This window comes from Octopus sinensis, linkage group LG6, assembly GCF_006345805.1.
Source record: "Octopus sinensis linkage group LG6, ASM634580v1, whole genome shotgun sequence".
NCBI lineage: Eukaryota > Metazoa > Mollusca > Cephalopoda > Octopoda > Octopodidae > Octopus > Octopus sinensis.
In genome coordinates, this window is record NC_043002.1 from 39,642,197 (window position 1) to 39,658,880 (window position 16,684).

Sequence of the window (16,684 nt, forward strand, 5' to 3'; positions counted from 1 at the left end):
CAGACTGGACAGCTCTACAGCTTATGAGTCCCTGTCAAACTGTTTAACCCATCTAACCTATGCCAGCAGGAAAAACAGATGCTAAATGATGATGATGATGATGAAAAGGCTTACTTTAAAATATTGTAGCAAATTAGCATAGTTGTTAATCATCAAATACCAGGTTGTTGTTGGAGCCATCAGCATGGGTAACTTCACCGTCATCAATTCACCACAGGGAAAGTTCACCATCATCAGTTCACCACTGGGAAATACCAATATTATTTATTCTCACTTGCTGTGCTCAGTTCAAATCCTCTTGAGGTCAAATTTGCCCCTTTGGGTTTGATAAAGTACCAATGAAAAATTAGTTGTGGGGTGGTCAACTTTTTTCTCTCTTTCCCTCTCATAAAAAAATATCTTAAGGAAGGCAATTGAAAATTACTGTTGTATTTTTCCATGAAAATTGCATAAGAAGCAGTATGGCAGTTATGTAAGATACCAGAGGCTGATTATTGACTGTCGGCAGAAAGAAAGAGTGTTTTTAAAAATAGAATAAATTGATGAATATAGCTCACCCGGTTGTTTTAAATTGTACTCAGGTTCAGATACCTTGGTTAAAAACTGGCAGACAGCCATTTGCAATGAACACAAATGTGTACTCTTTGTGTTTGGTTATACTGAAGTTGAATGTTTTAGCTGAATAAAAATAATTGATTCTCAGCTACTGTTTCATGTTACAACAATATATTTTTATAAAACTAAGAAATAGAACAATAGAAATGATGGAACATAAAAGCAAAAAAAAAAAAATGTCGGAAGTCAACAGTGGACTGACTAAACCCTGAAAAACTTGAACTCAACTAATGGAACAGATGCATTTTTTTTATTGATATCATAAAAACGCATCCATTCCTCTGCAAAAAACCAATGAGTCTTGACATTGTACCCAACATTGTATCTTGACATTTGTACAAATACATTTGTTCCAATACTTATACTGCATATGTATCATCATTATCAGCAGCGTTATTTAAAACCCTCCTTACCAAGCATGTATGGGTCAGACAAAATTTGTTTAGGCAGATTTTCTATGGTAGGATGCCCTTCCTGTTACCGACCCTCACCTATTTCCAAGCAAAGTAATATTTCTCATGGCCAGATCTTTTTTCCATGAAGGACTTGACACAAACATTGTCACGTGCATGATGGTGATGCTTCTTTATAACCATCACATGATGTCAACAGGTTACATATATATGCACACATGAACGAACATACATACGTACATATGTGTGTGTGTGTAATATATATACATATAGGAAAATTTTTATCATTACTAATTATGACTGAGAGTGCTGAAGCACCTATATTGCAAGAAATAAGAATTAAATCCTTCAGCTATTTAATGTCTTTTTGGGCCTGCAATCGCTTATATTATTGATTCAGTTATCATTTTTAAATTGTTACACTAGATAATAACAGAGTGAATGATATCTTCGTGAATTATTTGCTCTGTATTGAAATTATATATATGCACACACACATACACACAGTTGGCTTCTTTCAGTTTCCATATACCAAATCCTCTTACAAGGACCCTAATAAAAAGCATTTGCCCAAGGTGTCTTGTAGTGGGAAGCAAGAATGTTAACAGTACAGCCACACCTGCACTAAAACAAATATATATTGTGTACATTTATAAACCTTTAAAATTCTAATTGAACTATCTTTGCTTTGTTCTTCTTTCAAGTTATATTTAAAATTGTTTTAATGTTTCTAGAAATATTTCTCTTAACTAATTTGCATGTCCAGAACTTTTCAAATGTCATATTTGCATCCATTTTCTGAAGGTGAAGATTGCAATTTTTGTTTTCGACCATACTTACAGCATAATTGCATGTATTGATCTTGCTTAAATGGAAGAGGAGCCTCATCCTCTCTGTACAGCTCTGTTCAGACAGAAAACTACCCTAGTGGAATGTTGTTGCCAAGATAATTCTTTCTGTATAACTTTATAAGATTGGAAACTTTAAGAGACTGAACAAGACAAAAAGAAGCAGTGAAACAGAGTTTGCTTCCCAACCACATGGTTTCGAGTTTAGTCCCAGTGTGTAACACCCTTGAGCAAGTGTCTTCTATGATAGCCTTGGGCCAACAAAAGCCTTGTAAATGGATTTGGTAGATGGAAACTAAAAGAAGGCCATCATATGTGTGTGGATGTATCTTTGCACTTGTCCCCTCTTCCATCACTTGATTTGTTGGTTTGTTTTCATCTATGTAACTTAGCAATTTGGTAAAGAGAGACTGATAGAATAAGTACCAGGCTTTAAAAAATAAGTACTGGGATCAATTTATTTGACTAAACCCTTCAAGGCAGTGTCTCTGCATGGCTGCAGTTCAATGATTGACATAAGTAAAAGGTAAAACATAAAAGGAATTGGACTTACTTTCCTAAGTATCAGAAAAATATTTGATATCATTACTGTATTATTTCCTTTTCATCATGCTTGAAGTGAAATTTTATTTCAAGTCAGTCCCGTAAAATAATTATGAAACGAACTGTCATGTTTCAACGGCTGTCTCATATTCCACTCCTGACTCAAGATTTACCAGATCATGATATTTTGACAAAAACCCAAGTATATGTTTAGAATTTCTGATATTTCCATGTCTTCCAAGTTTTTCTCAACTACAACTTTAAACCTTTATGCTCTCCAACACTGTTGACTGGTCAGTCATATCATGTCTGGTAAGTTCACCATCATCAATTCACTCATCAATTCACTGTTTATTTTTCAATAAAATAGTTTTTAACTATTAATGGTGAGATACTGTGGATATATTTTCCCAGTGAACTTTTCTTGTGGTGAACTTTCTCCATGGTGAATTTTCTTCACAGTGAATTGATGGCAGTGAACTTTTCCTGTGGTGAATTGATGGTGGTGAGTGAACTTACCTGTAATTGCCTATATATCAAGCTGTTCTTCAAAAACAACAGGCACAAAAAAAATTGTCAAATTTAGTCCAAATACCCTGTAGTTACCATGGGCTGAGATAGACATGTCTTTTTGGTAATAGCAGTATTCTATCAATAAAGTAAGTACCAGTGAGCACTGGAGCAGGGGTAATTGACTTACCCTCTCCCCTAAAATTGCTGGCTTTATGCCAAAAATTTAAACAGTTATATTCTGACACTTTTCACTTGATTGCTGTGTCCTTTCAATAAAAGCCTCAGATTATTATCACCAGTGGCATAGCTAGACTGTGTGCTGCACAAAGCAACCCTTGAGGTTGCACCCCACAAAAAATGTAACATTTGGCACAGTGACTTCTTAAAAGTTTTATATTCTATGTATATATATATTGATTATTAACTAGTTTGTGTACAAGCTATGCTATTGAATGTCAACAGAATGTGGGATTCCTGAAAGCATCTGATCACCGAGGAAGGAAAATACTTAAATGAGAAATGACCAGCAGTCAGAACTTTTTGCAGTTTGGGAATGGATATATTGCTTTTCAGGATCTTGAAAACTGTTTATAACAGTGGGGTTCCTGTTGTCTGGGGATAAAATTAGTGCATCAAACTTTATTGGTGTAGATGGCTTCTCCAATAAGCACAGCTTAAAACATTCCTGTTGTGGGAAGTTTTGACATATTCACTGTGTCATGTGATCCAGCTATATAGTCACATGGGTTACACTGTAAAAAGCACTCTGTCAACTCTGCAGGATGGTTGGTGTTAGGAAGGGCATCCAGTCATAAAAACCTTGCCAAAACAGACACAGTAGCCTGGTGTAGTCTTCTATTTGGCTGGCTCCTATCAAACTGTCCAACCTATGCAGCATGGAAGGCAGACATTAAAATAATGTTGATTTTATACACACACACACACACATAAATAAATAATGACAGAGGCAGTAATAATACCCAAAGGTAAAATAATCACCGCTTAGAAGTGGCTTTTGTGTTTGAACACACACATATACTACAATATTTACTATAGGGAAAACTCTCATATGGTTATATGGTGCATAAAAGCACATCTTAGCTATTGTCAGTGGCAGACAATCACCACTACTTCTGCCTCTCAGACTACCGGATCATGCAATTTCAGTCTGATTTCCCTTTTTCAATGATAAACATTAAGTGGTTGGAAATAGCAGTATATACATAGAAATACAGAGCCGAAACAGGCGCTGGTGTTGCCAAAGGCCACTGGGCTCAAAAAATAAATAGAATGATAAAGGCAGTATTATTTATATATTATTACTAAGGCTGAGAATTCAGTGAATCTGAACTGGAAGACAACTGGAAAAGAGCACAATGAACTTAGTAGTAGTTGGAATTGAAAGGAATTCATTTTTGTTTCCCACTTTAACACTATACAACAGGATGGGTAACTTTTCTTGAGAAGTAGGTTGCATGAGACATGACACATTGTCAGGCAGTCCACACTACTAAAAACAATTTGAGGTAATTTTTCATTAATTGTGGCATTCGGGAACTTGTGCAGGCTGTAGTCTGTGTGTGATCGCTATACAGTGACCCAAAGTCAGGGTTAAGAAGCAACTGGAAAGTTTTGGAAAGGCTAAACCTTTACAGGGCAGTTGGATGTTACAAATTGCTACTTCTGTTCTTTATGCATTATAAGTTGAAAACTGGTAGACAGCCATTTGAAATAAATACAGACATAGCCTGTTTGTCCTTGGTTGTACTGAAGTTGAATGCTTTATCCATTGAAAGTGATTGATTTGTGGTTACTGTTTTTCATCACAACTCAATCACACCACCAAAAAAACATTGGTTATTTCAATTCTCAAAATAGTTGCAATGATAACAGTCACAGCAACAGTAAAATAACACAGATGTCAATCATATGGCATTAAGTAATTTTTCTTATTTTGCTAATTGCTAGAATATTGATTGTTAGTCTGTTGTTGACATTTTATTGCAAACTGTTTGTTTGTTTATTTATTATTTTCTGAATAGTCTTTGTAAGACATATGGATAAATCTTACATATCAATATAGTTTCCTTTTATATCCTATAAATGTAAGTTTTAATTGCATGCAGAGAAGTTTCAGTGCATTTAATGGCATTTATAGTGGTCAATGAATTATTTTGATAAACACTGGACCTACTTAAGCAACACACTCAGTCATTTAAGTCAATTTTATTGCACTTGTTATCGCTTTTTGTTATATTCTGTTTACAACATTTGAGTTAGCTTACACTGCCGTGTTCTTACACAATGTTTACAGCTGATCCCAAAATAAATGGCGTATACAGATGTATTAAAGAGATGTTTATAGTAAATCAAACTTTGCAGCAAAATTTGTAGACACTACGTAGTTTTAAAAACAGTTGTGGCTAAAATAGAACACTCATGTTATTCAGTGACAACTCGCTACAGGAGAGGGACTATGTTAAAAATAGCCATACTGTGTCTTTACAGAATATTTGTATGTGAAAGTGGATGTTTTAGAATGTGAACAGCAATAAGATGGAAATTATTTTATAATCAATACTTTTTTTTCTTTTTTTTTTTTATATACAGGTCAACGGGCTAAGTGCTACACATTAGTAAATTTCCTTCCTTTATTTACCGAGTTCGTATTTTCCCAGGACTGACTTTGCCTACAATATCTCCAAGGTTAATGAATTAAGTATCAGTGATGCACTGAGATCAATTTATTTGGCCTATTTTATCTTGGCTAACTTGTGTTTTTGTGCTGAAGTTAGAAGTCAACACTACTACTACTACTACTACTACTACTACTGCTACTACTACTGCTGCTGCTGCTGCTGCCACTACCACTTGCACAGGGGCCTTACAGGTCAAAGGGTCCTATTCTGATCTTTGTATACTGTGGCTTACTGTCTGCTACCACCCCAGGCTCTACTGCTTGTCAGGCTGAGAAAAGCAAACTGTCAGTTGCTCATGGTCGAGCCTGTGGCAGTGGAAACCTCTGGCATTCTAGCTCCCAATCTATCCCGGACCATATCCCTTCTCACAGCCATCTTGGGGCAGAGATGGCTGTCCGCAAATACAACCACCGCAAGTCAGGGTGGCTGTTTCAGCACACTTCCCTCTCCATCCTCTGGGACAGTACCTTTTCCATTCTGTTTACTGGGACCACAAGGTGGTCTGACTGATGGAAACCGTACATTTCACTCCTTCATACAATTAAACCTAAATTCAAAATTTAAATTTCGAAACATCAAGTATTAAGTAAATACTATAGGGCCCAGTGCATTGATTTTCCTAGGGGCCTATAATACTGTTAAGACAGCCCTGCTTAAAATATTTAGTTTTGACTCTCTGTGTGCTGAGTTCAAATACTGGTGGAATGAGCTTCATCTTTCACCCATCTTAAGTCAGTAACAAGCAGGATAGCAGTAGTAGTATCCTGCACTTTTATTTTCACCATATACTCTCTAATATAAGTCTATTGGGATTTGTGGACTTTGTAGTTAATATTCTTCCTGTGCCAATTATACTGTTACTAATCTTCTGGGATTGAGAAGAATGAATTTTATTAACATACTGGGATCTAGAATCGGCTTTGAGCTGAATTAAAGGAATTTGCTACTACCATAACTACTGCTGTTGCCACCGCTGCTGCTGCTGCTACTGTTACTACTACTACTACTACTACTACTACTACTACTACTACTACTAATAATAATAATATAATAATAATAATAATTTCATTTATTTGCTACAAGGGTGAAGGGTGAGGAGGACAATACAGAGACAAGCATAAAGTGTGGGGGTTTAAATATAATAATGAAATGATAAAAAAATAAGATAAAGTACACAGGGAAGGAAGGGAGACATGCATAGCATACAAAGGTAAAAAATAAAAAGTGGGGGTGGATGGGGAGGATGATAGAGATGTGGCTCTCCTGATATAGTGACACCTCTAGGGTTCATTGAGAAACCACACTGTCAGAGATTTCCCTGAAACTCTAAGTGCAAATGCCCTCCCCAATTTCTTCTCTCCAACTCACAGGTCTTCACTTAGAGAGGTACCATTTTCGCAACTTTCACCCACCTTCCAATAAACCCAATCAAGGACAGCACTTTCCTCTACAAGTGAAACTTGAAAACGTCAATGAGATCTCTACCAAAGAGGAATGTATCTGTCCTCATGCCTTTCAGCCTTGTCCACCAAACAACCTCTTTTGCCACAGCCACCAGGCAAGGGTAACTGCCTTGCCTACCCGATAATAAATAACAATGTACTGGTTGAGATGGTTGATGGTTTAGGTTTTCTAATTTGATAATTAATTGTTCTGGGTTTAAATTCTGCCAGAATTAATAAGTAACTAAAGTTAATTCAAACAATAATATATGTGTGTGTGTGTACACACACACACCCCTTTTATCTTTTACTTGTTTCAGTCTTTGGACTGTGACCATGTTGGGACACCACCTTGAAGAGTATAGTTGAACAAATTGTCCCCAGTACTAATTTTTCTTTTAAAGCCTGGTATTTGGTCTCTCAGTCTCTTCTGACAAACTGTTATAAGGATGTAAACAAACCATCATTGGTTGTTAAGTGGTGATTGGGACAAACAACCACAAACACACACACACACAAATGAGACATTGGTTGGCCTGGAGCTATAGAAGAAGACACCTGCCCATGGTGCTGCACAATGGGACTGAACCCAAAACCTCATAGTTACAAAGCAAGCTTCTTAACCACCAAACAGGAGAAATAAAACTTAGCAACTCATGGACAGTGACCAAGAGAACTCATTATTATATTGCTTGCTTTTAGGTATCTGAGTTCCTTATTTTCCATGTCTCTACTGAACCCATGTTGGGAAGGGGCAGGGAGGTGACATCCAAAAGAAGTTGTGGGATGGGTACAAATTGTTACAAGTACCAGTAATATAGGTTGTCAGTTGTTTCTATCTTTTACCTAAAACTTTGAGAAACTACTACTGTTACTGTTTAAGAATCATCATCATTTAATGTCCATTGTCCATGCTGGCATGGGTTGGGTGGTTTGACCAGGCCTGATAGGCTGAGGGGTTGCACCAGACTCCAGTCTGATTTGGCATGGTTTCTACAGCTGGATGCCCTTCCTAATGCCAACCACTCCGAGAGTGTAATGGGTGCTTTTATGTGCCACCAGCACACCAATATCTGCCATGACTATGATTTCACTCGACTTGATGAGTCTTTTCAAGCACAGCATATTGCCAAAGGTCTCGGTCATTTGTCATTGCATCTGTGAAGCCCAACTCTTGAAAGGTGCTTCTTACATGCTAGTTATGTGACACCGGCATCGGCCACATTGCCTCTACGAGGTTTGACACTTGAAAGGTGCCTTTTATGTGACACTGGCATCAGCCACAGTTACAATTTCACTTGGCTTGGCAGGTCTGCTATTTAGATCTTTTACTGTGGAAATTAGAAATATCCACTCAAAATTTCCTCACTGTTAACTGCAGAAAACAGTTTTATATAGCAACCTCTCTTTTGTTGAGGTATGTCATGTTTGGGACTATTTTTTGTCTGTTTTTTGGTTGATATTTAATATCATTACTCAGATGACTGAAATTTAATTCCACAGTTAAAGGATTAAGAAACTTCTGCTGTTAAATTGTTACTTTCTTTATTTGTAGCAAATAAAAAAGTTTATGGTTAAGTTCATCTGCTGTAAAGAGTAGAGTCGAAACATTTTTCACTTCTCCTGGTAGCTGAGCTTATCAAACTCTTCTATAAATTTTGATTGATTGTCAACACCAGACCATCAAGTTTCCTTTGGTTCTTGATTCTACTCTTTTTTTTCTTTTCTTTATCTTATTAAAGGTGGAGCTGATGAAGATCACGATGGGGCCAATGAATCCCTTTCTTCAAATGAAAGAGCAAAAGTAATGGAATTTTATCATTAGTGAAAATGACACAGAAAATTGTATGTTAACTATGTTAAATATTGTTGTTCTGATCTTGTCAATTGTTGAATATTGTTCACTTATTTATGTATTCAGTTTTATTTTACTTTTTTTTTGTTATGTCTCTTGTTAGTGATTATTGTATACTGTTTATAGATTAAATATTGTTCTGTGTTCAGTGTTATGAAGGGTTCACTGCAACATTGATAACATTGTTGAATGTATCTTAACAATGATGGTGAGGGGAAATGTAGAGACAATATGATAAAGGAGTAGGAGTTGAACTCCTTGCACAAATGTCATGAGTTCAAGCCTCAACACAGGCATCAGGGTACACAACCAGTCTTAATTGTTTGTGTCAAGTTTACTGGAAATAATTACACTTTTACATCAAGGTTACATTTGTAGAAACTGTTGTAATAATTTATTAAAATATTTGAATTTGCATTACTATTCATTTCATGCTTAAACAAGCATATTAAATTAAAAGCATTTTGGTGTTTACAGTAATAATAATAATAATAATAGTAACAGTTCCCTCTCTCTTTGTTTCTTGGTTTCACTGCCTGCAAACTAGTATATAAGCTTGAATTCATTTCCACACTAATTTCATTGTAAGTTATGCAAGTATGGTTGGTTAATTGATCAAGTTGATTATATACTGTTCCTAAATATTTTATCCTTAAATAAGTTGTATATTCCTACTCTGATTCAGACAATTAATTTCTCTTGTTTCAGACAATTTTACTAAATGTTTTCAATCTGTTTTCCCTCTGCTAGTCTGAAAGCAAGTTGTACAGTCCAATGGCAGAGAAAAGTAACATGGGCTCTAAGCAATCCAAGAGGGAATCACTCAAGGTAATGAACAATTTTAGTCTTTTAACAATGTCAGTAAACAATAATTTATTTCAGATGACTGTATAGAAATGACTCGTCAGTTTTGACCAATGCACTCAATTTATTTTTTAAAGCGCTAATATTCTTTATTGTATAGAAAGCACCACTATGTTGTTTAACTCTTTAGCATTTAAATCAATCATATCCAGCCAAAATAGTCTACCTGTTTTATGATCAAACCAACCAGATCCAACCACTTACACCTACCCTACAATGTCATTCCAAAAAAAAAAAAAATTAATCACGTCAAGAGGATCTCAAAGCTATGAAATAATATGTGCTTAATTCAAAATAATTAGCATTATAATTAACAGAGTAATCTGAATGCTAAAGGGTTAAGAACTCTGCAAAAATCAGTAAGCTGGTAGAATCGTTAGAAAGCTGGGCACAATGCTTAGCAGTATTTTCTCCATCTTTATGTGCTGAGTTCAAATCCTGCTGAGGTCGACTTTGCCTTTCATCCTTTTGAAGTCAATAAAATAAGTACAAGTTGTGCACTCAGGTTGATTTCACTGACTTACCACTCTCCAAAATTGCTGGCCTTGTGCCAAAATTTGAAACCATTATTATTGTTAAAGCGGTAAGCTGGCAGAATCATTAACACACTGGGAAAAATGTTTAGCAGCATTTCGTCCGTCTGTAAGTTCTAAGGTCAACTTTGCCTTTCATCCTTTCAGGATCAATAAAATAAGTACCAGTTGAGTACTGGGGTCAAGTACTGGAATAATTAATATATCTCCTCTTCCAAATTTCAGGCCTTGTGCCTATAGTAGAAAGAATTATTATTACTGTTGGAAGACTTGACATGTTTCTCAACCATCTTGTTATTACTATTTCTTACCCACACTAGCATGGAAAAGCAGATGTGTACTTAATGATGATACATTATAGGTGACATAAGCAAGAGATTAGCCCTTTAACCCTTTAACATTTAAACCAGTCATATCCAGCCTAAATATTGCAGCTGTTTTATGCTCAGACCAGCTAGATCCAATGTCTCACGCCCACCCTACAATGTCACTCTAAAAATATGCAATCACATCATCGAAATCTCAAAGCTATGAGATATATAGCATGATTAATTCAAAACAAAGTGAAAAAAATAAGCATTCCATTTGATGGATAACTTAAATGGGTGCAGATTAAATAAATAATGTGTTTAAACATTGTACTGTTTGATTGAAGTAAACAAAGACATCACAACACCAATGACTTTCAGAAGCATTTTTTTTACACTCAGAATTGCTGAAACATGGAATAAACTACCTGCATCAGCTGTTATCTGTCAAGACACTACATCCTTCAAAACTTCCATGCTTCCTGAAATTCACCAACAGTACACCCTGTACATATTTTATGTACTGTTCATTCAGTTTTGAGCTTTATGATGAGTTGTAGTGCACCTGAGCGCAGTATACAATAAGTTCACTATAATTATTATATATCTATATGGCTGAAAAGTAGCTATTACTCATACTTCATAGAAGAGAGTTCTTGCCTTGAGAATAACTTCAAAACTACATGTAAATGTCCAAATTTGTAGAACAATTCTAAATAGTGCAAAAGTTGATATAGAAATGAGAATGTTTTTACATGCTATGCCTATTTGTTTATTTATCTTACTTATGCTTCTACATTGAAGTTTTTTTTGTTACAGAATACAAAATAAATAAGATTCTGTTAATTTAAAATTCTATACTGTTTATCTGATTCTCAACTGACAAAAGTATATTCATTTTTGAAGATATTAGTGCCTTTATCTTTCTAGCATAAAAATGCTGGGCTGTTAGGTCAGCTTTACTCATTATCTAAAGCTTAACCCTTTTGATACAACCTGTCTGAGAGTATCACTGGTTCTATAATATAAACTTCCTGTTTAAAGTAATCTTACATTAAAAACTGCTATCAAAACACTATGTTCTATACACAGTTTTAACACTTTTGATGCCATATTTCTATTGAAATACACTGCCTTTGTTATAATTGGTTTTTTAAAATAATTAAGAATTTTGTAAAATAATTCTGGTTATAATTAAGATGGTGTTTGGAATATAGCATAAAATTTTGGTGGAAGGCTTTGATTTTGATTACTTTGACAGGATGTTTGTGTCAAAGAACCAAGGGCAGTTTCAGATGAGTTGGTATCAAAAGGTTTTATAAACACAACTATTTTACTCGATTCTTCATTATTTTCAAAAGTATTTGAAACTAAAGCAGCATATTCCAACAGAAATTTAATAACAAAAATGTTAATGTAGTTTTTAAAATATTTAATTAAAAAAAAAGAAGATTGGGTGTATTTGTGAGTTTTCAGTTTTAACTTCAAAATTTCCTTTTTAAATCAATCTGATACCATATCTATGGAGAACCATAATTATTTCTAAGTGGTATCCATGCAAGTGTAAGACATTATGACATCATCAATACAAGTTTGAAATGAAAAGGCCTTCAAATAGTATCATGTTGTTTAGTACCAGCTCTGACTGAGCAGATGTATGATCAAAAGTATTCATGCCATGATCATATTTGGACTACATTATCCAATGATTCTGTCTTAAAATGATGGGGTATTTCATCATCATGTAGTACCAAACTGGATACTATCCCTTCCTAGGCTATTGACTGAAGTACAAACGCAAGATAAGTAAAGTGCAATGGCTCCCTTTGGGCTACAGAATTGACTTGTATGGCATGTACCACCAACTCACTAGTTTTTACACAATGAATGTTAAGAAGTTTTAAACTAGGAAGAAAAACATTTTGCAAATAAACAAGGTAAAGAAAGTGTGTGTGTGTGAGAGATAAAGTAAATAAATATATATATATATACACATATACACATGATTTTTAAGAAATAAGCATTTGAATGAAAAAAGTATCTATTAATATTTTGTTGTATTTTATGACAGATGCAGAAAAAAAATTATCGCAGCCAAAAGAAACAAGTTGCTCGTGAATTACTAACCACCTTGAGTGATCCCTCTGTCATCATTCTCGCAGATTGGTTGAAAATCCGAGGGTCTCTGAAAAGTTGGACTAAGCTATGGTGTGTGTTAAAACCTGGCTTACTGGTACTTTACAAAAGTGAAAAACAGAAGGTAATTGGATTAGATTTGTTTTTTTTCTGAAAATATCCCTGACCATTTTCACCATTGTTCCACCAAAATTTTTATTTTTGCATGCAATGCATGGTGTTCTTCAACTGTGTGTCACCAGATATATCTGAAGAAGTCTGACAATGTGACTGTGTGTTGAGACGGTGAGAAGTTTGCTTCTCAACCACATAGTCTTGGGTTCTAGCCCCGCAGCATAACACCTTGGGCAAGTCTCTTCTACTATAGCCTCAGGTGGACCAAAGCCTTCTGAGGGGATTTGCTAGACACAAACTGAAAAAAAGCTTGTTGTATATATAAATATGTGTGTGTGTTTGTCCCCCACCACTGCTTGACAACCAGTGTTGGTGTGTTTACATCCCATAACTTAGCTGTTCAGCAAAAGTGGCCAATAAAATAAGTACCAGGCTTTAAAAAGAAAAAGGTACTGGGGTAAATTTGTTCAACTAAAATTCTTCAAGGCGGTATCACAGCCTGGCTGCAATCTGATGACTGAAGCAAGTAAAAGATAAAAGATAAAACTTTAATTTTAAGATTTATTTTTAATAATTGTTTAATGTGCATTAGATGTCCAAATAATGCCTATCATCATAATTTTATACATTTTCCTGATTAATTTAATTGTCAAGCACCATCCAATTGTGGCTGTTGCTAGCCTCGCCTGGCCTCCGTGCCAGTGGCACATAAAAAGCACCATCTGATCGTGGCACGTAAAAAGCACCCACTACACTCACGGAGTGGTTGGCGTTAGGAAGGGCATCCAGCCGTAGAAACATTGCCAGATCAGACTGGGCCTGGTGCAGCCTTTTGGCTTCACAGACCCCAGTTGAACCGGGTAACCCATGCTAGCATGGAAAGCGGATGCTAAATGATGATGATGATGTTGATTACTCAGTGCTTCATTTTCTTTCCAAATCTTCACAGCTTATTCTTTCCATAAATTCTACTTGTAATTAGCAGACCACCAATGATAATTGCAGAGGAAAAGTAATTGCAATGTTCTGAATGAGTCCACCTTTTGTCTATGCTGTGGCCACTACTGGAATCTAGAGGCACAGTGGAGAGAATACATTTTCAGACTGTTACACTGCACCCCATATGGTTCATAATTGCTATTCAGAGTGTGCAGTTATAATTCTTAGTAAAGACAAAGACATGCTATATCTTGAACAACAAGTCTGTAGGTTGTACTTAGTCATTCAGCTGATTATTTATGTGCCATAGGTCTACTTGATCATAGCTGACCTGGAGTTACGCAACAACTACTCAAGTATTGTTTAAAGCAACTAATTGCCTTTTACATTCTCTTATCTTGTTCAGATGAGAGGCCTAATTATCCTAGCACACAGCAACAAATTTCTCTTCTACCCAGTTTTTCTTTCAGTTCATCTGTTCTCCATTGTTCATGCAAAATGACATCTGGTGGTGCATGTTCACTTGTCTTTCCAGCCTTCACACATCTGTTTGTTTAGTTCTCATGCTTCACTGCCATACTCTATCACACTTTGTATGTAAGCATCATACAGTATGTACCTTACTTAGAGTCCCTTCATTTCCAGCAGCAGTAACAGATCCCTGAACTTTTCACATCCCATTCTTACTCTGGCTACTATACTTTCAGAACACTGACCTTTACTTCTGATTAGGTCACTTGGCTAACTCTATCTTTCAGCTACTTTTATAGGGAACCTTCTTGACTTCTCTGACAACTCATTTCATGGGTGATCTTACTTTTAGCTACCTCTTTGTGTCTGTCACATACAAAATCCTTTTCTTCCCACATGGCAAGGAGCTTTGCACAGTCTTTTGACTTGCCAGCTTCTTTCAAACTGTCTCCATGCCAACATGGAAAATGGACATTAAGAGATGATGATGTGGCAGTAATTTATTTGATTCTACTTGATTTTTGGCTTTGTTTCCATGACTGAAACTTTTCTTCTAATTACCTTCTACATTTACCAGCCTCTGGCTGGAAAAATAAATGGTAATTTGACTGTGAGGACTTGGTTGTTGGCATACAGGAGTTCCTCTGAACAGCCAGTCTTGAACACCTCTTATAACCTGGAGAACTATAATAAACAGGAAGAGTGAAGCCAAAATATGAACCTTGTGGGACATATACCTGTATGTTAAATTCCTTGTGGTAGCTGTCACATAGTTAACAGTACCATTGTACTTGGCTTACACAACTCTCATAAGTCCTTCATTTACACACTGACCTTTTAGTGACCACTGCTGTATAAAGTCAAAAGCTTTCTCCACATCACCATCATCAACACTACCTTTTAATGTCTATTTTCCATACTGGCATGAGTCGGATGGTTTAACAGGAGCTGGTGAGCTGCACCAGGCTCCAGTTGTCTGTTGTGGCTTGGTTCTATGGCTGGATGCCCTCCCTAACATCAACTACTTACCAGAGTGTACTGGGTGCTTTTTACATGACATTAGCACAGGTACATTTTCTGTAGCACCAGCACAGTTGCTTTTTAAGTGGAACCAGCATGGATACTTTTTATGTGGTTCCAGTGCAGGTGTTTTTATGTGGCACCAGCACGGGTGGTTTTTACATGGTACCAGCACCAGTGGGGTTGCCAAGTAACTTACAGAACACTCTTAGGTGAATGAGGGAGTGGAACCAAGGGAAGTGGTTGTGTGTCAGGTGAGAGGTTAAGAGTGTGATAGAGAGACAGGAATAGTTATCTTACTATAGAGGAGATACTCCAGTAGGGCAAGGATAGAGAAGGAAAGTGGGAGAGTGTTAGAAAGATAGAGAGACTGAGTGAGAAAGATAGAGAGAGAGAGAGAGAAATAGATGGTGTTGGAGATGTATTGGGGCTTATCCACAGGGAACAGTGGAGGGTGGTATAAGTAGTACAGAGGGGATAGTGGGGAATGTTCCGTAAGAGTGTAAGGGGATATATTTAGAGATGGGAGAAGACCAACAAAAATTTGATGTAGTTGCTTGCATTTAGTTAAGAACTTCTTTTGAAGTAGTTATGCTAAAAAGAGGACATTAGTGATTCCCTATCCTGGCACTAACCCAAACAGCATCTCATCTGAGCTAATTATTTTCCTAATTAGCTAAGATTGTATGTGTGTGTGTGTATGAAATATATACTAAATTTACACCTGTTTTTCCAGGCCACTTATTTCTGTCTATAGGGGTACAATATACAATATTCTAAAGCTGTTTTCACAATTATTCTCCTGTATTTGAGATTTTCTTAATTTCTAAAGATACACACTGACACACATGTAGATAGATATATGTATGTATATATACACCCACATACATATGCACATCTTTTCTGTGTTTTCTCCCCACTCTCTCTCAATATAAATAAATATATATATATATATATATAAATTAGAAAAAAACACCTTTTATCAATTCAAAATGAACAATTAAATTACACCATCTAGAAAATTACATATAATAGAAATATTTAAATTAAAATAACAATAAAATACCAATGATTAAGTAAATTGCAAAAAATAATAAAGACGTATATAATTGGTAGAATAACGACACGTGTTTCGTGGCTATATTTAAGAAATGATTATAGTAAAAAAAATTATTAGTAGTAGTGAAATCACTTTGATATAAATATAGCCACTCATCAGGTTAAAAATAAAATAGTATAATAAAATAATTCATTAATAAATATACTTTAAAATATATATATATATATAAGATACTAAATATACATTAAGTGAAAATTAAAAACAATGCTTAAATTATTCAATACTTTAAAATTAATTAATATACACAATGC

General features: G+C 35.5%; 1 protein-coding gene across 5 annotated transcripts in view; it reads left to right on the forward strand.

Moving 5' to 3' along the window:
• Positions 1–16,684, forward strand: part of LOC115212779 (oxysterol-binding protein-related protein 8) — a 143,312-nt gene that overhangs the window by 55,220 nt on the left and 71,408 nt on the right. Inside the window, exons 2-5 of one of the 5 annotated variants that reach the window (XM_036503841.1) lie at positions 5,543–5,638; positions 8,816–8,918; positions 9,679–9,756; positions 12,705–12,893. In XM_036503841.1, the coding sequence (XP_036359734.1) occupies positions 8,904–8,918; positions 9,679–9,756; positions 12,705–12,893 (282 nt within the window). In that variant the 5' untranslated portion in view covers positions 5,543–5,638; positions 8,816–8,903. Of the gene's footprint in view, positions 1–5,542; positions 5,639–8,815; positions 8,919–9,678; positions 9,757–12,275; positions 12,571–12,704; positions 12,894–16,684 lie in introns of those variants that run through there. The other 4 variants (XM_036503842.1, XM_029781464.2, XM_029781465.2 and 1 more) reach the window with 4 other exon arrangements.